A 19,923-nucleotide genomic window follows, 5' to 3' on the forward strand; every position below is an offset into this window, starting at 1 on the left:
TGAACCCTTCCTCCTAGAACTACTTTCAGAGCCTTCAGACTGAATTGCCCTCCCTGGTAGCCTTACAGGTGGGGGTACCCCATGAAAAGTCACTCTAGGAGACAAGTGCTAAAATGGGTCTTACCATGTCTTTTGTCATAAGTCAAGGATGGCCCATAAAGCATTGCATGCCAGCACAGCTATATTTTTTCAGCATTTTATTTATTTTGCTTTCTCTAATGTTGTAACATAGCTTCTGTAATTACTTGTTAATATGTTGCATCATCTGATCAGGATAGTGGACCACAATTCCCAACAAATCTGAAATCAATGCTTAAATATGGAACAAATCTTCTGCAAGCTGTTGGGCACTTTAATGGTATGTGTGAACATACTCTTTAAGGTCTAGCTATCATAAGTTTTTTTATATAAATGATGTGGCTTGCATATCATGTGTCTTAAATTATTTGCAGCTAAATATATTATAGCCGTAGCCTTTATGAGTGATGTTGCATCATCTGATAATCCGGAGCTACAAGATTATGTTCAACCTGCTGTCTCTTCACTTGATTCAGGTATGCAGAGAAGAAGGTAGCAGAAGTGAAAAGTAGATTTAGGCTTTTGTTTCATCAATGTCCTAATGTAAATTGCCAAATCATGCTTTTGAAAATGCAGACATGTTTTTTTTCAATGTCCTAATGTAGAAGAATGAAGGCTAAGTTTTTAATGAATTTAACCAATGATGGTCCTATTATCCCAGGTATTGGGAGGATGACTGGATAAAATGCAAGAATAACTAGTAGTCATTGAAACTGAAACCTATCATTTGATAGAGTAATAGACAATTATGTTTAATTGTCTCTTTATCATTTACTCATTTATCATTCATTGTATATGCATTGTCTGATAATGGACAATCTTCTTGGTGGGCTAGAGTGATGGAATTTACCTTGGCACTTCCCAACTATTAGAGTTGTCATGTTAGTCAATACTAGAGAGTCTGAGTTAGTGAGTCAAATTATGTTGTGGCTTAATCGGTTGGATCATTTGTTTTTTACTTATTTGAGTTTTTAGTTTCCTCATTGGTTCGAGTTAATTAAAGTGTCAAGCCTGGAGTGTGAAGGTTGTTAATTGGCAAAGCATTGTAGACACTTTTTTTCATTAAGTAATACAAGAAGTACTTTCCCAGTTTTAAAAAACTGCATTTTTTCAATGTTCCTCTTAAGGAACAATTTCCTTCTTTGTATGCTCTTTCTGAATTTAAAAATGAGCCAGTTTCTTCATTCATCACCCTTCTTCTTCCAGTTCGGGGTTTGGGTGGGACCTGGGTCTAAGGAGGGCTGTGAGGGATTCAAACCTTGATAGTATTTCAAGCCTCTTTGAACTTCTTGATAATGTTTTCTTGGACCCTTCTAAGGTGGACTCTAGAATTTGGACCCCTACCCCCATGGGCTCTTTTTCTTGCACTTCCTTCTTCAAAGTCCTTTGCCAGTCCACCAGTCTTACAACCTCCCCTTTCCTGGTTAGTGAGGTTTGGTGCAGACCTATTCCTCCTAGGATTGGTAGTTTTTGTTGGGAAGCCTATTTGGAAAGATTCAACACTAGGGATTTGCTCCAAAAGAAGAGACCCAATACTTGTTTGTCACCTCGTTGGTGTGTTTTTTGCAAAGCGGATGGGGTGATTGGTTTTCACTTACTGGTGTCTTTCCAATTTGCAAAGTCAATCTGGGAGTGGGCTTTTTCTCTCTTTGGGTGTAGGTGGAACCCTCCATCAAACTTGCAGAGCCTATTTTCCCCTTCCTTTTTCAGGTGGCAGATGAAAAGGGGAAGGACTATGTGGAGAGGTCTGAGGGTTGCAGTATGCTGGACATCATGGGAAGAAAGAAATACTAGGATCTTCTTAGAAAATGAGAGAGGGGTTGAAGAATTGAGGGCTGTGATCCACATAAGGGCAGTATAGTGGCTGAAATCACTAGAACTATTTACAGATTACACAGTGGAAGACATGTTGAGAAAGTGGGGCGAGATTGCAAACTGCACTCAGGTCAAACCAATAATAAGGGTGTCCTGGACTCCCCCACCTACTGGCATCTTAAAGTTAAATTTTGATGGGAGTTGTAGGGGGAATTCGGGATAATCAGGGATTGGAAGTGTTTTTAGGGATGAGAACGGGGTCATTTATGCCCTGTTCTCAGGCCCAATTGGTGTGGGGGAATCCCTTAGAGCTGAGATCTTGGCAGTTATGGAAGGAGTTCAAAAAGCCAAGGAGATGAATGTCAGGAAACTCATAATTGAAGGGGACTCGGAGGTGGCTGATTAAAGATGACTGTTGTTTATGGAACTACAGAAATGAGAAGAGGAAATTCAGGTGGCTGGTGCGGGAGATGGAAATTAGGATGAGTTGGGTTAAGAGATCAACTAACTCTTTAGCTGATGGATTAGCTAAACAAGGGATAGAAAGGGAAGCAATGTTTTGGGCTAAGCTGTAACTTAATTGTTTCTTTTGTTTCTTTTTTTTTTCTCTTTGGAGGGTTTAAGTTGTATTCGGAAGATAAGAGTTCTTGTCTTCCTTGCTGTAAATATTTTGATTTTTCAATGAATTGAATGAATTTGTTATTGTTCAAAAAAATAAAAAAACTGCATTTTTCAAGGATCGTTCTTGAAACAAACCGGACCAGATCTGAAGCCAAATGAATGGGAGAGCAATACCTGATACGGAATCCACACGTGTAGCTCCCAACGTAGGTGTTCACGCCCAAAGAGGGTACCAAAACCCGCTTCCACTGAAGATGGCGTAGCTTGAGATGAAGGAGGTTCAGCAATGCAGTCCTTCAGCAAGAACTGCTATCCTTCAGCAAGGATCAAGCAAGGAGTGTGAGCACGAAATCAGATATGATTTTCTAGCAAAATCAGAGGTAGAAACTGATCTCTATCAGTCCAAGAAATTGGAGATTGAATTAGGGTTAGGGCGGCAAGAACAGAGAGAGAGAACTAAATGCAGAAAGGTGAAAATTAAAGCAGTTCGCCCCCTCTATTTATAAGCCTTCAAGATCAGCTCTCCTAATTCTATTAGGAGTTCTTTGACCCAAATCTTTATTTGGATCTGAACTCTTAAGTGGATAAGACTTATCCTCTTATCCTCTTGCTGATCCAAACCTAGATCTAAACCCAAATTCGCCCAAAGTCACATGACTGCTTAAGCTGTCATGTGACTTCTTAATTAATCCAGCATTAAGCTTGCAAGCTCACTTCCCCTTTTAATTGCTGGCTAACTTGGCTCTCTTTGTATGGTGTGGGACCTTAACATTGATCTCACAAAATCTACATGGGTTCAGCCTAGCCTCTGTTACAAGGCCTGGCTGAATTCACTGTTGTATACAGTGAACCCCTGAGTCCATCAGTATGGGCTCTTAATGGGCCCAACATTTACACTAAATGGTCCTTGAGTCTAACCACCTTATGAAGGCCCAAGGACTGGTTCTTAAGTGAGATTAGCCCATCAGGTATAAAAGCCCTAAATGGTCTTACACTTAACCTCTCAGCCCATAATGATCAAACACTGCCCCACAAGAGAGGACATCTCCTTCGGCTGTAAGGTACAATGTTGCATTCTCTACTCGGATGGATCCCGAGAATTAAAACCTTTTGCAAACCTTTTCATAAAATATATATATATATATATATATATATTCACATAAATATATTTTGCAAAACAAATCTCAAACACGGTTGAAATCTACTGTTGATAGTTTTGGTTTCCATCATAGAGAGTGCAATCCCCGATCATTCACTTTGTCCGACAAAGGGGCTGATCCTGTCATTATGATCACCCACTCAAGTGAATTCTTAGACTGCCCCAACATACCCAGGTTTTGACCCCCGCTAAGGATCTCACTGATTGGCATGTCAAAGACAGCCTAATCCGACACCTAGTGTAGTACCATAATTGAGTCTAGGGGTTAGGTGTAACTTTCCAGTTTTTCCCATCAGTCTCCAAGGTCCAGGGCACAACTGGAAATTGGTTCGGGTTCAGTGTCTTAAGCAAACACACACTATATGTGCTTCGGGTCTAACCCTGATAGCTGAGACAATCTGCCCCAACTGACTTGGCAGCACATTAGTGTCAGCCTTGGTAGGATAAACCTCCCAGGTCTATCCAACGGCTGAGAACATTCTAAACTAACACGAGTCTCATAAGTGTCCAGTTTAAGGGTAATTACACAGAAACACACCAAGTATAACATGAATCAATTATGTACTTTTATTCATTTGCAATAAATGTGAAATGTACATCAATCTGATTGGAGCTAACAGATTTCAGATATTTTTTGTTATTTGTTGATGATTATTCACTCTATTCTTGTCTTTATCTAATGTCCTCACATGATGGAGTTCCTTCCCTTGTTTCTTAGTTTTACCAAATGATTCTTACACGATTCGACATATGAAATTAAGGTGTTTTGACTTAATAATGCTATAGAGTTTTATAAAAAGAACCTCTAGTTCTTATCTCTCGGAACATGGAATTGTACATCAGAGCTCCTGTACTTATTCTCCACAACATATTGTAGAAGTATCCTAAAGCATTTGATTACTACCCTTTGTTCCATTTCGTTTTTGAGGGTTGTAGTTTCTACAATAATTTTTTTTTGATTAATCGTATGCCTTCTAGGGTTCATGGGTTTCAAACTCCGTACAACATCTTATTTCCTAATGGAGAATTGTTTTATATTCCTTTGTGGGTCTATGGGTGTCCCTTCTATTCCTTTTGTTCTTTTATCTTCTCTTGCTCCTCTACTTGCTCCCACATTTCCATTACCATCTCCTTTTCATGTCTCTTCTCGGTTTTTCAGTGTTAGCGCAAGAGGGTTGATTCTAATGTTCTTGAAGAACTAGTTCCATTGTCAGTTGATCCTTTTTAGACTTTAGAATCACTAGACATTGATCTAGGTATTTCTTTTGTTGAATTTGTTCCCATTGTTGATATTATCCTTGTTATTGTTAATAATACACCTCTTCGTAGTGATCTTGATCTTCCCATTGCATTCTGCAAGGGGAAGAGACGAAGCACTTCCATAGCTCACTTTATTTCACACCATATCTCATATAACTCTCTTTTATCATCCTATCATGTTTTCTTGTCTTCTCTTGCTTTTATGTCTATACCTAGGATTGTCACTAAGGCTCCTTTTAATCACTGGTTAGATATGCTGGTCATATGGTCTGACGCACCATAATCTATAATCCAAGGGATTTTATGATTACATGACATAGTAGCATGATTTGCAAAAGCATGAATACTTGAGTGAGCAAAGGTGGATATAGCTTCCAACACGTCTCCTTGGTGTGCTTCAATTTCTTGCAGTTTTCATATATCACTTCTTTCTTTTTAGTCGGCCCCTTTGACTTTATCCTAGAATGGGCAAAATGCTTAATGAGTGGAGGTCCTTGTAATTGTACTTTCTTCTACTCTCATAGAACTCAGGGTTGAGTCTTATGAGAAACTCAAACACCCTGTTTCTTTCTACTAGCTTTTTGTATGTCTCTACATCTTTGGTACTCTCCCACACAACTGTCTCCCTTACATTAATCTCTTGCCTCGATGACTTCAACATAGAGTAGTACACAACTACACTCTACTCCTTTTGTCTTAGATTATTCACATCATTCTTCACCTTATAGGCTTTTGCAACATTCAACTTTTGAGAGTATGTTTCTGTAACGCTGTCCCAAATTTCCTTGATCGAATTCATCTAGAGGTATTGCTGGATTATGTAAGGTTGCAAAGAGTTGACTAACCATCCAATCACTATATAGTTCCCTGCATCCATTTTTCATATGTAGGACCAATTTTTGATGGTTTCTCCTTACTACCTATAAGGTAACCCAATTTACCTCTACTGCAAACATAAATCTGTATGAATTGTGCTCAAACCAAGTAAATCCTTCCATCTAGCTTAATTGTTGTCACACCAGTCAGAACAGAATCTGCTAGACCAACCCCGGACACCGGGGTTCTGTTTCATCTCACTTCTAGATTGCTCCATTAACCAAACGAAAATCCAAAAGCAATGATAGTTCCTATGGCACAAATTGTGATCAGTCCCGCACCTATAGGCCCCAAAAATTAGGGTTTCACTACTCTCGGCTATGTTGAGCGCCACTCTCACACTGTCTCTTTAATCTATAATTGGGAATAAAAACTCTCTAGCGGCTAGGGTTTTGAGCAAAAAACAACAGCCTCAATTTCTTGTCAATCTATAGCAGTTTCTATCTCTCCAAACCCTCTACCAACTAGGATCAAATGATCTCAAAACAATCAGCAATCTATCTCTCCATACACTCTTCTAAGCAAAGGGTGTATGGGGAAAAAAAAAAAGGAAGGGAGAAAAAACAGGAAAGGTGCTCTGATACAAAGATGTGATTCAGTCCAATACAATCAGAAAATAAATCTCAGATTATAAGTAGAAAAGTGAGAGAAAATAAGAGAAACAGTAGATAAGAGAAGAAAGAAGATGAAGAAGAAAGGAGGAGAAGATTGTTCGACCACTTCCTCCCTTACTCCTTTAATCTTTTATTAATCTTAACTTAATGGGAACAATAACAATACTGCCCTTAAATGGGCAGCCAGCTCATAAACATACTTAAAAATAAATAAGAAAAGGTTAACGGGCCCATAAGGACAAGGCCTTGTAACAAACGTAACAGGTAAAATACAAAAATATAATATAATGATGCACTAAGGTCCATCTGGTCTCTCTACAATAATCAAGCTGTAATCAACATTGCCCACACAATCCAATTCAGCATGATAGGGCGAAGCATATTGAGATAAGCAAACACTTTATAAGAGAGAAGAGAGGGTGACATCAAGAGAAGTGTGTCTGCCATATATTTCATCTAACTTACAGCTAGCTGATGTCTTCACTAAGGGAGTTGCAAAAAGCAAGCTTGAACATGATCTACAAAAGTTTGGAATGTGTGACATTTATTACCAACTTGAGGGGGAGTGTTGAGGACTTGCTGTCATTTATTTTCTTGTTAATTAGTTGCTCTTATTTGGCCAAAGGTCCATTAGTTTAGTGCTGATTAAGTTTCTTTGGTGTGTTGACAGTAGCCACCCTACTAAGGACATATTTGGCATTGTAAAAGTTAATGGGAGAGGTGGCCAAATTACTATTGTACATCTTTTATTTCTTCTTCTTCTTCTACTTCTTTCAAAAATCTTCTGTGTTTTATCTTCTTCTTTCTCTGTTATTTTATTTTTGTTATTTGCTCCCAAGGAGCATATGGAACTGATAGTATTGCTCATTTATTGCATGAGTATCTCTATTATTATTTTGTTCTATCATATTTTGTATTTCTGTTAGAACCTTGTGATGGAAAGTTATAAATGCTCAACTAATATCAGGTTTTTCTTTTATTTGTGAATAATGAATCCAGAGGTAATCGAGGGGCCATCACGAATATCACTTAATTGTCCTATAAGGTATTCATTAATATCACTTTAAAGTTATATATCTTTGTAAGTGGCTCAGCAAGTTATGGATTTGATGAATCCATTAAGACATCTTGAGCATTTGCACAAGCTCTGGACTTTATCTGATTACTCTTTTTTTTTTTTTTTCTCTTAGCATGTGAATAACATTTATGGTTAAATTGTTTGTGACTGGTAAAGAAGAATTTTATTGAGGACGAAAAGAGAATTAGGGGATAGACTGTTTCTGCTCTCCAATATATCATAGTTGTTTTAGTGTTGGTATAAAACCTGATTGAACTTGTAATGCTACCTGCTAGCCGTTACAAGTCACAATCCCGTGAAATGCGGGGTACGGTGGTGAGCTCCTCGAGGTTGTCAGGTTGGTGTCTGTGTTAGGCCGCCAGGTCGGTGCCTGGGCCAGGCCGCCAGCTCGTGCCAGGGCCAGGATGGCAGCTCGTGCTAGGGTCAGGTCGCGCCAGGGCCAGGCTGCCAGCTTGTGCCAGGGCCAGGCTGCCAGCTTGTGCCAGGGCCAGGCTGCCGGCTTGTGCCAAGGCCAGGTCGCGCCAGTGCCAGGCCGCGCCTGTGCCAGGCTGCATGAGGGTGAGCTACCTGTGGCGAGCTGCCTGTGGTGAGCTGCCTGTGGCGAGCTGCCTGTGGCGAGCTGTTTGTAGCGAGCTGCCTAGTTGTCAAGAGGCTGCCAGGTGTCATAAAGTCATTGGAGGGCCAAATCCGCCCTCATCACTTTATATACCATTGTTGAGACTTGAGACTGCAAGCGGTTATTATTGGCAATTTTATGTTTTACTCTCAAAGAGTAAGTAGGGGCAGAAAAGTGAGGGGGCTTTTGATAACAAATGAAGTTGCTGAACTGAATGACTTGCTACATTGTTTTTAGTGGATAAAAATTTTCTGTAGTAAACTATTCAAAGGTATAGTAATCTACCCAACTTCAGCTTTGGCCATTAAGGGGCCTACAACTTGATTAAAAACTTTTTCACTGAAAGACAAAGCAATAAGCTTTTCAGTTCAGCCATTTCAGCTGTTATCAAATGGCCCCTAAAACAAAGTATTGGGTAGTCATTAGAAGCTGAAGCTAGTAGTTGTAACTCCTAAGTTGATCATCCTTTGATCCATGTATGTATAGTTTTCAAGGTGCCAAGGTGAGGCTAGGGGGACAGGGGGGAACCTAGGCGATGGATTTTTTAGTAAAACACCTAGATGCTAGGGTAGTTCCCTAGGTACCCAAACCATATTGCCTTAACATTTATTTATAATTTTCGTCAGTATAAAGTCCATGTTAAAGTATAGAAGATCAACATATTCATGAGAAGAAAAAGAAGAAAGAAAATTTTTGATTAGGCAATTGTATAATAAGAAAATAATGAAAAGAAAATTGTATATAAACACACAAAATGAATATTTTAGTTTAATAATCTCTTTTTTATAATTATAACCTCAAAAAAATAAAGAATAAAAAAGTATTTTATAATAGAAAGTACAAAACTGCTTGGTGATTAGGTGAGGCGAGCCTCCAAGGGCGCCTTGTCGCCTAGGCGCCACCTTGACAATTATGCATGTATGTTGCATGTCCTCCCTGTAGCTAAGAAGACAAAGTAACTGAGACACAGCTGAAAGTCATTAGCTTTTAAGGATCTTACTGATTAGCCCAAAATTACAAAGAAATAATAATTCTTTATGAGGGGCAGTGTTAATTTATTATTACAATTTACAATTTACAATTTCATAGACATTCTAGTTCCATAGTTCTTTGTTCTTCCTCTTTTTTTTTTCTGATAAACAGGATCAAGTACCATTTCTCTGATTATAATATCTGCTTATATTGGGGGTAGTCTGATTTTTATATTCCATTATTTAACAGCCGCACACGTATTAAGACTCCTGTTAAAGGACATCTCTGCAAACATCATCAGGTGAGACTTACTACACTATCAACAATGTTATAGGATTGTCAGTGAAGCTCGTAATGTCCTTCAGGTTTTCTATGATGGTCTACCAACAGCATTACTCCTGATATGGCATGATGTAGAGTAGAATCACCAGTTCAAGCCTTCTGGGATTCAAATGTCAAGTAATGATCCTAGTGTTCATGGAAGACATTCTCTGGATTGATTTGAAGCTGATATGCTTTGTTTATTACCACATACTTCTGGAAATAAGGTTCAGTTGAAAATGAAAATTTATTTCATTATATATGCAATTTAGGGAGGTTCTGAGCATATATATGGTAATTATGGATTATGCATTCAGTTTAGTTGGCTTTTTTAGCCAAGGAGATCTCTGAAGTCTGGCCAGCAAATTGGTGGTTCTGACGAATCTGACCACTGCATCTGCTGAGATATGCTGTTGTCTTGCTGGGTAGACCATCCTTTTGTTCCATACTCTGATAGTTTTCTTTTATTTCCTATAGAATTAAATGTTTGGACCTTTCAGCCTTCTTTCTTATTGCATTTTTGGGTTTATCCATCTATGCAGTGTTTTGATTATGACAACTTCATGGAAATAAACTCAAGAAGACCATCTTGGCGGTGCCCTCATTGTAACCAGACTGTTTGCTGCACTGACATACGTATCGATCAGAATATGGTTAAGGCAAGTTGTTCTTGGTTGCTTTTGCCTTGGTTTTCTCATTTTGAATAATCCCATGTTACAGGTCCTGAGGGAGGTGGCAGAAGGTGTTGCTGATGTGATTATTGCAGCAGATGGATCCTGGAAGCCTGTCTTTGAGAATGATGATAGTGTACATCAAACCCAAAACACAACATGCCAAGAAGATGGGTCTGAGCAGAGCATTCCCACAAAGTTCTCAAAATCAAACAACCCGGATGATGTTGTTGATCTAACAATGGGGGATGATGGAAACAATATCATGGATTCTTCTCAAATTGAAGACAGGAAACCTTTCCATGATAATTATCAATTTCTTGGGGCTGCGAGAAATTTCACAGTGCCACTAGAAGTCAGTAGTGCATCCGAGCAGGTTCATAATGCTGCTTCTCATACAGAGGATAATATCTGGTCTGGAATTCTCTCATCCATCTCCTCTGCCTCTTATGGGTCATTAGCCCCTAGTACTAGGTTTGATACCGTGGTTGGTGACTCTGAATCAATTCCTGCTAATTTTATGCCTGCTCCTGTGTTAACTGATGCTGTATCCCCTGCACTTAACCGAGGATCTGTGGATGTCTGTGGGACCATTCAACCCACTACCTCCATACCTCAAAGCCAATTTTGTGGTCCCTATAACTTGCAGTTACAGCAATCACAATTTGGGAATTCAATGGTCAGCAGTGAATATGGGAGATCATCTATTAGACATGTCAGCAGAACTCCAATAGCAATTCAGGCCCTTCCAGCCCAGACTCAAATGCCTAGTTCACATCAAAGGCAACGGACAAATTTGAATTCCTTGATGCCCAATGTTGCTGTTTCTTCTGTTCCTCAGAGCTCTCCATTTATTTCACCCATTACAGATGGGCTCAATGTCAATGGCAGTGACACAGAAAGGCAGCAACAATTTTCCAGGCCAATAATGAATCCTTTGGCGGTGCCAGACATTGCTTCATCATCGATGCATAACCACTCAACGACTCAGGTTCAGTTTGTTCTTTAGCTTCTGTTGAAGTGATGATTATTCCTTTGGATTGGACCTACCATAATTGAGTACTCACCTAGGAATCTTCCATCAAAAGTATGACCCATTTGCATGGATAGTAGGACAAATAAGGTTGTCTTTTTGTATAGAGTATATATTAAGCCATATATGAGAAGGGAATCTAGATAATAACTGGGTGCATGAAGGGTTTGAATTTGGGGAAGAGAAACTTGGGTGCTAGATGATATTTTGGAATTTGCAAATGTTATGGCAACAATAGATGCATGCTTTAGAAATAGGGGTGATCATGGGCTAGGTCAGGCATTGGGCCTATGCATTTAAATATATTATATTTAATACTATAATGCTTTTATATTAAAATACATATAATATATGTATAAAATATATTTTATAATGTGTATAAATATAAATATATCTTAATTGTCATTTTATAATACTAGCAAATGTGACAATTTTATTCTCTAACACTTTGCATGTGACAATTTTAGATGATGATGATGACGACCATGACAGTAATAATATGTCCAAATTTTTTCTATAATTTTTAAACATTTCTATGTGCATGAAAATAATTCCCATTTAATACACTTATTTTTGTTTAATATGATGAATATATGATATTAAAGTTGTGCCAAAACGTTTTTACAAAATTCATGTATTTTTTGTAAGTTTGTGTTTTTATCTTTTTTATTTTTTATTATTTAATTGTCACATCATAGGTTGACCCATTTGGTCGAGATAGTTGAATAGCTTACTCACCACGTAACGGAAGAAGGTTTCATTTTCAGGTCTATTAAACATGGGCTTTATATTGTTAAAATTATTGAGTATAGATTTAATTAATACAATTCATTGGTGAGAGAAATACCTTGAATATAGGATATAATAAGAGAGAATGGGAGTTAATATCTTAAGTATAAGACATAATGAGAGGGAATTGAATGAAGTTAAAAGTAATAGTTAAATTGCACTTTTTGACCTTACAATTAGAGAGGGACTAAACTCAAAAAGGGGTATTGTAGTAAAAAAGGGGTATTCCACACTTTTTTATTTTTTAAAAAGTGTTAGCAGGTAATCCTATCGAAGTGGAAGTTAGACCCTTGATGAAGGTTTCTGAGAAAGAGGGTGGCATGAAGGTTTCTTCCAATCACCAAAAGGAAGAAGTGCAGGAGTCTACCTCGGTCATTGGAAGTTCAGATGAGGGGGGATGGAATTTGGTGGAAATAGGGGCTGAGGTCAGCATTTTCAAATTTCAAAACCCACACACATGGAATTGGGCGATGTGGCTTTCATTGACAAGCTAGCCGAGGTGGTTGCGGACCGCCTTAAAAAATCGAGCAAAAGAGTTGAATGTGGACCTCAAAGGCCTTGCCCCCTTTCATAAAATAAGGAAGGAACAACCTAAAGCCTATTTGCAATCCCAATCCATTACGTATCAAAAGCGCAATTAAGGACATTCATCTTGGGTTTAGGTATCAACAATTCAAGGGCAAAGGTAAAGTAAAGGCACAACCTAGATTGAAGTTTCAACCTCGTCTTCGTTTGAGTTCGGAGGTTCAATAGGAGGAGAAGGATCAAGCTTTCCTAACACTTGGAGCGAAGACGGCTAGCAAGATAGTGAGAGGGAGGATATCAGGGCTTGTTTACTGTTTCCAAAAGAAAGTTTGTTAGGTGGAGGAAAGGAAGCAGAAGCAGCAGTAACTTCTTCCTCCAAGGAAGCTGCACCAATGTTGGCTAACACAAAGATGAGGCACCTCGAAGTTTCAAATACAAGCTCTCCTATTTCAGAGAGGCAGGAGTTCCTAGTGCTATCCGTTCCAATAATAACAGACATTTGCGAGAAGTAAGATTCTCCTTTGGCTCAGGCCCAGATGTAGATGATGCCAAAACCTTTAGCTGTAATTCTTTTTGCCAATGAATCTCTGTAGACACAACTACAATAGGCGAATTTGAGGTATGTTGAAGAAAATGAAATTTCCAATTGGGTCATGTCTAAATTTCTTGGTTTTGGGGAGTTCTTGGGGGTATCTTTAAAGGGCTTCATGTGTAAACAAAAGCCCTATTGGTGGCCATTGAAAACGGATTTTTGGTAGAAAAGGGGAAGAAAAATAGAAGGCAATTGAAAGACTTACTGAGACTTGCCTGGGGTTTAAATGATAGTGCTAGAAGCGTGAGACGAAGCAATAAATCTTTTGGAAACTAGAGAATGGAAAGATTAAAATTAATCTCGTGGAATGGCTAAGGCCTCGGTTCAGGCAGAAGAAGATTGGTAATTGAGTGTTTTTGAAGGAAATGAAAACCTGATTTTCTTTTTAAATTACAAAAGTTATCTTTCAAAATGGTGAAAAGTATTTGGGGTATTTATCCATGTGATTGGCTTGAAATCCCATGTGTCAATGGATCAGGTATATGGTAAACCCGGCTTGACCTGACCCTATAGGGTCGAGTTAGGGTCCATATATTTGGTTTTAGGGTCGGGTTAGGGTTTTGATTCTTTAACCCGATTCAGGTTCAGGTTTTGACTTCTAAGTCTATAGCTATAAAGTTTAAGATTTATTTGCATGTTGGTTTTGATTTTTTTTTCTTTTTTTTTTAAATGGAAAAGTGACATCTTAGATTCTATAAAACAATTTCCTAACTTAAATTAATGGACTTTAGGTCTTCAAAGCGTGTTAAAAAATACAATTGAAATGCTACGGGTCGATATAGGGTTGGGTCGGGTTCAGAAATTATGTATTTTTAAGGCGGATCGGGTTCGGGTTGAGGCACTATAGTGTCGGGTTAGGGTTGAGGCAAACCCGTGCCAAACCCGATCCGTTGGCATCCCTGTGGAACAAGAAAAAGACATAGCAGACTCCTTTGTCGGTTTCTTTAAAAAAACTTTTCGGTGAACCTTGCAAATGAAGATCAAAATTAGACGGCTTATTGTTTGGCTTTCTCTCAGAGCAGCAGGCCTTGAACATAGAGAAACCCTTTACAGAAGAAGAGGTAAAGAAGGCTTTAGAAGATATGGAAAGGGAAAAGGCTCCAGATCTGGATGTTTTCACTATGTTATTCTTTAAGAAAATTTGGGAGCTAATTAAAGCTGATTTGATGAAGGTGCTGGAGGAATTTCACGATTCTACTGCCTCGGAAAGAAGCCTGAATGCAACTTTTATAGCCTTAATTCCTAAGAAGAGTGGAGCTACTGAGCTGAAGGATTTTAGGCCAATTAGTTTGATTGGCAGTGTTTACAAAATCAATCTTGGCCAAAATTCTGGTGACCAGACTAAGATAGGTGATGGATTCACTGATCTCCAAGTACCAAGGTGCCTTTGTCAATAACAAACATATACATGATGTTGTTCTTATAGACCTAGAGAAGGCTTATGACCATGTCAATTGGGCTTTTCTAGACTATTTTGGAAAGAATGCACTTCGGCTCAAAGTGGAAAAGCTGGACGAAAGTCTGCATAACCACACCAAGATTCTCAGTTCTAGTTAATGGTTCAGCAAGAGGCAACTTTAATTGTCACCATTGTTATTTTTATTAGTAATGGAAGGTCTCAGTAGAATGGTAGACAGGGCTGCAGAGCTAAAGTTGTTGGAGGGTTTTGGAGTGAGCACTAATGGCACAAAAGTTCCCTTTCTGCAATATGCAGCTGATACATTCTTTTTTTGTTTCAGAGGACCAAATCATTAACCTGAAACATCTTCTTTTCTGGTTTGAGATAGTATCAGGCCTAAAGGTGAATCTAGCAAGAAGTGAAATGATAGCTGTTGGATAAGTTTCCAACACTCAGAGAATGGCCGATTTGTTGGGCTGCAAAATTGTCTTTCTTCCCAACAAAATATTTAGGGTTGCTTCTCGGTGCCAAATGCACATTCAAAGCCATCAGGAATCCAATCTTATAGAGGATGGACCACAAAAACTGGCCACTTGGAAAGCAAGGTATCTCTCCAAAGGTGGGAAGGTAACTCTAATAAAGAGTGTGTTAGCAAGCCTCCCGATTTATTTTATGGCCCTCTTTCTGACTCCTTAAGAGGTGGCAGAGAAATTGGAAAAGAAGATAAAAGATTTTCTTTGGCTGGGTTGGAAAGACTTGTAAATATCACCTTGTGAATTGGGACCAAATTTGTAAACCCCATTACCAAGGTGGTTTGGGGATAAGACATTTAAAGTCCTTCAATTTAGCCTTGCTGGGTAGTTGGCTTTGGAGGGTTGCTACTGAGTTGGATAACCTGTGGAGGATGGTAATAGTGAAGGGATGAGAGATCCATCATATGGATGGCCGAACCTTGCAGGAAGGTTGGGCGAAATTTCAAAAATTTCTCTCTCCCATGTGGGAATCGCATTCCCTATTTTAGAAAACTGCATTTTCAAGGATCAATCTTGAAACCAAACCGGACCAGATCTGAAACCAAAAGGGAGTGGAGGGTTATACCTGATACGAAGTAATAATAACCTCCAATGAAGGTGTTCACGCCCAAGGAAAAATCCAAAGACTGCTTCCACCGAAGATGACATGGTGCAGGATGAAGCAGAATCAGCAGGATGGTTCTTCAGCAAGAACCAAATTCTTAAGCAAGAATTTGATGGAGGGCTAGTGAGCACGACTTCAAATTACCTTTTCTACCAAAAGGTAATATCAAGAACCCTTCTTGATCGCTCCCACAGGTGGAGATCGAACTGGTATGGCGGCAAGAGCAGGAGAGAAGGAGACAGTGCAGTCAAACTGTGGTGTCTTTCTCTGGAATTCAGTAGTCTGTTAGATGATCTGGAGGTTCGCCCTGCTCTTCTATTTATAGCCTTAAAGAGAGGTTCTCCTAATCCCATTAGGAGTTTCCTAATCCAAATCGTTTATTTGGATCTAGACTCTCTTTTAGAGATAAGGATAATCCCTTATCTTATCTGCAAATAAAGATCAGCCTGCCTAATCTAATTAGGAGTTTCCTGATCCAAATCTTTATTTGGATCTAGACTCTTTGAGTGGATAGGGATAATCCCTTATCCTATCTGCTGATCTAAATCCCAGAACCGCCATTTTTTAACTAATCTCATTAAGCCAGTTCAAATTGAGCTTTAGGCCCATTAAGTCTACCTGCTCACTAGCTCCTCAATCTGCTGCCCAGTTGGTTATCCTTGTATGGCGTGGGACCCAAACATTGATCTACACATCAGCCACATGGGTTCAGCCCAGCCTCTATTACAAGGCCTGGCCGAATTCACTGTAGGAGACAGTGAACCCCTGAGGCCATCACCATGGGCTCTTAATGGGCCCAACATTTACACTAAATGGTCCTTGGGTCAAACCACCTTATAAAAACCCAAGGACTGTGGGCAGATGCAAGATTAGCCCATCAGGTATTACCCTCAATGGTCTTACACTTAACCTCTCAGCCCATAATGATCAAACACTGCCCGACAAGAGAGGACCTCTCCCTCGGTTGCAAGTTACAGTGCTACACTCTCTACTCACATGGATCCCAGGAATTAAAACATTTTGCAAACATTTTGAAACCATAATATATATGTATATCTCTATATAAATATATTTTGCAAAACAAATTTCAACGGTTGAAATCAACTGCCGGCAGTTTAGGTTTCCATCAGAGAGAGTGCATCCCCGATCATTCACTTTGTTCGACAAAGGGGCTGATCCTGTCACTATGATCACCCACTCAGATGAATTACATACCCAGGTTTTGACCCCCTCTAAGGATCTCACTGATTGGCATATCAAAGATAGCCCAATCCGACACCCAGTGCAGTATCATAATCGAGTCTAGGGGTCAAGTGTAACATTCTAGTTTTGCCCATCTATCTCCAAGGTCTAGGGCAATACTGGAATTCTGGTTCGGTTCAGGGTTTCACCCACACTGCATGTACCTCAGGTCTCACCTTGGCAGCTGAGACAAGCCACCCCAACCAACTTGGCGGCACATCAGTGTCAGCCTTGGCAGGATAAATCTCCCCAGATCTATTCAATGGCTGTGAAGATTCTAAACTAACATGAGTCTCATATGTGTCCAGTTTAAGGGTATTACACAGAAACACACCACAATAACATGAATCAAATATGTACTTTATTCATTTACATTAAATGTCATAATGTACATTCTGATTGGAGCTAAGGGCATACGCTGTCTAACAAATAGCAGAGAAATATGGGCTTGACAGGAATGGGTGGTGGGTGGGATGCTGGTTCTCCAATTTTGACCTATGGGTGTGGCTTGTGGAAAGGAATTTGTAAAGCTTCTACACATGTCAGAAGGTGTATTAGATATAAAGTTGGAGATGGTAGGAGGATCAGATTCTGGTTAGACCTCCGGACTGGTGAGAGCACACTTAAAGAGCTATTTCCTTCTTTGTTCAATATGGCAACTGACAAGGAGGCGTTAGTAGCTGACACTCCATCCTTTAGAAGGGAGGAATGGCACATATCTGGGTTGACTAGGAAAGGGCTGTGTGGCTGGAAAGAAACAACAGGACTTTTGAACACAATGCTTCCTCTGAAGCTGAGGTCATCAATACAGCTATAGGGTTTATTAGGAGTTGGTTGTCTGTACATACTGTTTTTAAAGATGATACGTCTGATTGTACCTTTTGAGGATGGCCTTTTCTTGAGGTCCTTGATAGCTTTTTGTATAGCTTCTCATCTTACTAATGACCTTTTTCTTTAATTCAATTATACTTTTCCTTTTCTCAATTTTTTTTTGCATTTATTTCTATTTTAAAATTTTATTATCTAATATCATGGGTTGACTCACTTGATTGGATAGTTGAATTGCTTATCCACTACCCAGATGGAAGATGGTTTTGTTTTTTTTTTTTTTTGAGTCTCTTTTAAAAAACATGGACATCCCACCTTCATACCTCTAATAATAGTAGTGTGTGTGAGTGTGTGTGCGCATGTGTTCATGTACAAATATCGTGGGATGTCTAAAAGCAGGCTGACCACCCCCATTTAGAAAGAAGAAAAATTGGGGATGTCTAAAATATATGAAAACAGGAGGCTCTCTCCTTTTGGAGAGCCAGAAGTATCAATATGTAGTATTTTCAGTTTATTCCAGAGAAAAGGTGACAAAATAGATTACTGGTTTAGATGAAAATGTTAAGAGGTAATTTTGGGACCAGTAGCTTTAGACGAGTTCTACACATTGTGGAATTTACATGCTGTTGTGCAGTTGGTTGACTATCTTTATGTCCATTACAATTACGACACATTGATCAATATTATAAATTCAGTTTATTGTCTACTTGTTGGTGTTGGTCATCTAGTTAGCTGTAGTAGACCTCTTTCTTAATTAAGACATCTATAAAAAGGTTAACCTTACTATGATTCTGGAAAGACATGATACCAGAAAAACTTCAACCAATCAACCAACATCATAAAAGCAGTAATCAATCAGGCCATCAAGATTCATGGGGTTGTGATTGGTCAAAGCCTCCTGATATCATATCTTTTCAGCATCATAGATTTGCCCCCTTAATTAAGGTTTTCTTTGGATTGCACAAGGAAAATATGGGGCCATACCTTTATCAATCCATCTTTAATATTCCCTCGTTAAGTGAAGAGATCAATTGATATTATTTAAGATGTTGAGAATTTGGAGATCAATTTATTTGTTGTATATTTCTGACAGAGACAGGATCATCAAGAACGACAATACATTTCAAATCAAGCACTACGACAGGCAGTTGGTGTTACAGCAGCAAGCCATATCCCAGGTGCTTACAGAAGTTCTTCGCGGCTTCCCTCAGAACCCCAAAACCTGCTACTGCAGCAAGCTCCACATACGAGGGTCTCTCAGACCTTGACCCAGTCTGCAAGCCTGCTTCGTCCACCTACAAATTTCCCACTGTCACAGATTCAGCAAGGAGGGGCTCAAGGTGTAATTGGTCAGGCTACTGCAGGTGCAATAAACCAACATGCTTGGCATATGGCTGGTGTTCAACGAGCTGGGCAGACGACCAGACCACCACCAGCAGTACCAGTTCAACTGCAAGCACCTAGGGCATCATCTGTTGCAATGAACACTGATGGGCTTAGAATGGGGGAGCAGAGAGGGAGTATGAAAGCGATGGTGCAACCAGTTTCAACGGCTGGTAGCTCAGAAGAATTGCCATCCGAGCAGAACTGGAGACCCACAGGACGAATGAGGGGAAGCTTAGCAGGCCGGGCTTATTCTGCTGCTATTGGTCATTTGATGATTCAACCGACTCAAACGCAACCATCCCAAGCTCCCTTACCACCTTCCAATCAGATATCCGCCCCTGCTGATACAACACAACTACAGGTCCTCATCGCTAATAGCATTAATGCTCATGGTCCAGTGTCACAAGCTTACCAAAGAATAAGAGATGCAGCGGCTAGGGCTGGAACCTTGGGTGTTCTTCCTGAGCGATCTCAGGGAGTGTAATTACTAGTTCTCCTGCATGTGGCTCCCACAGTTTTGTGTATATAGTTTTACATCTGAAAATGTTCATGCATACATTTCATCATTCTGTACGGTTATATTGAGTGGTTGATCTGTGGCAATGTATATGGTATATCTCGAGAGATTTTAATTTTTTGTTACAAACAGATAATTGTCACAAATTAGTACTCGATTATTACAAATCAATTCTACTTGCCTGCTTCAAATTTGAATTTCTTATAAATTAACAGACTCAAACGCAAGTGCTTACAGCTTACCATTAATAATACTAAGGCTGTGTTTGGTTGCAATGCAAATAAATTTGCATTGATGTAAAACTGTGGCAGTGCAAATGATTTGAGCGTAAATTCTGATCTATTTTTGTTTCAAATTTTAGTTTATTTTGCTTGATTGCATTATAAATGAAATA

The 19,923-nt window shown here is 39.3% G+C and overlaps 1 protein-coding gene across 7 annotated transcripts in view; it reads left to right on the forward strand.

The window, feature by feature from the left end:
• The window catches only part of LOC104590459 (uncharacterized), a 92,167-nt gene extending 72,447 nt beyond the window's left edge, over nt 1–19,720 (forward strand). For 4 of the 7 annotated variants that reach the window (XM_088889488.1, XM_010249134.3, XM_088889490.1 and 1 more), the window contains 7 exons: nt 274–358; nt 453–554; nt 7,423–7,468; nt 9,339–9,390; nt 9,953–10,069; nt 10,131–11,072; nt 18,720–19,720. In XM_088889488.1, coding sequence (XP_088745614.1) covers nt 274–358; nt 453–554; nt 7,423–7,468; nt 9,339–9,390; nt 9,953–10,069; nt 10,131–11,072; nt 18,720–19,496 — 2,121 coding nt within the window. In that variant the 3' untranslated portion in view covers nt 19,497–19,720. The remainder of the gene's footprint in view (nt 1–273; nt 359–452; nt 555–7,422; nt 7,469–9,338; nt 9,391–9,952; nt 10,070–10,130; nt 11,073–18,719) is intronic. The other 3 variants (XM_088889491.1, XM_019196528.2, XM_088889489.1) reach the window with 2 other exon arrangements.
• Nucleotides 19,721–19,923: the final 203 nt, after the last annotated feature.

Source organism: Nelumbo nucifera, chromosome 6, assembly GCF_055504915.1.
Source record: "Nelumbo nucifera cultivar China Antique chromosome 6, China Antique-T2T, whole genome shotgun sequence".
NCBI classification, from domain to species: domain Eukaryota; kingdom Viridiplantae; phylum Streptophyta; class Magnoliopsida; order Proteales; family Nelumbonaceae; genus Nelumbo; species Nelumbo nucifera.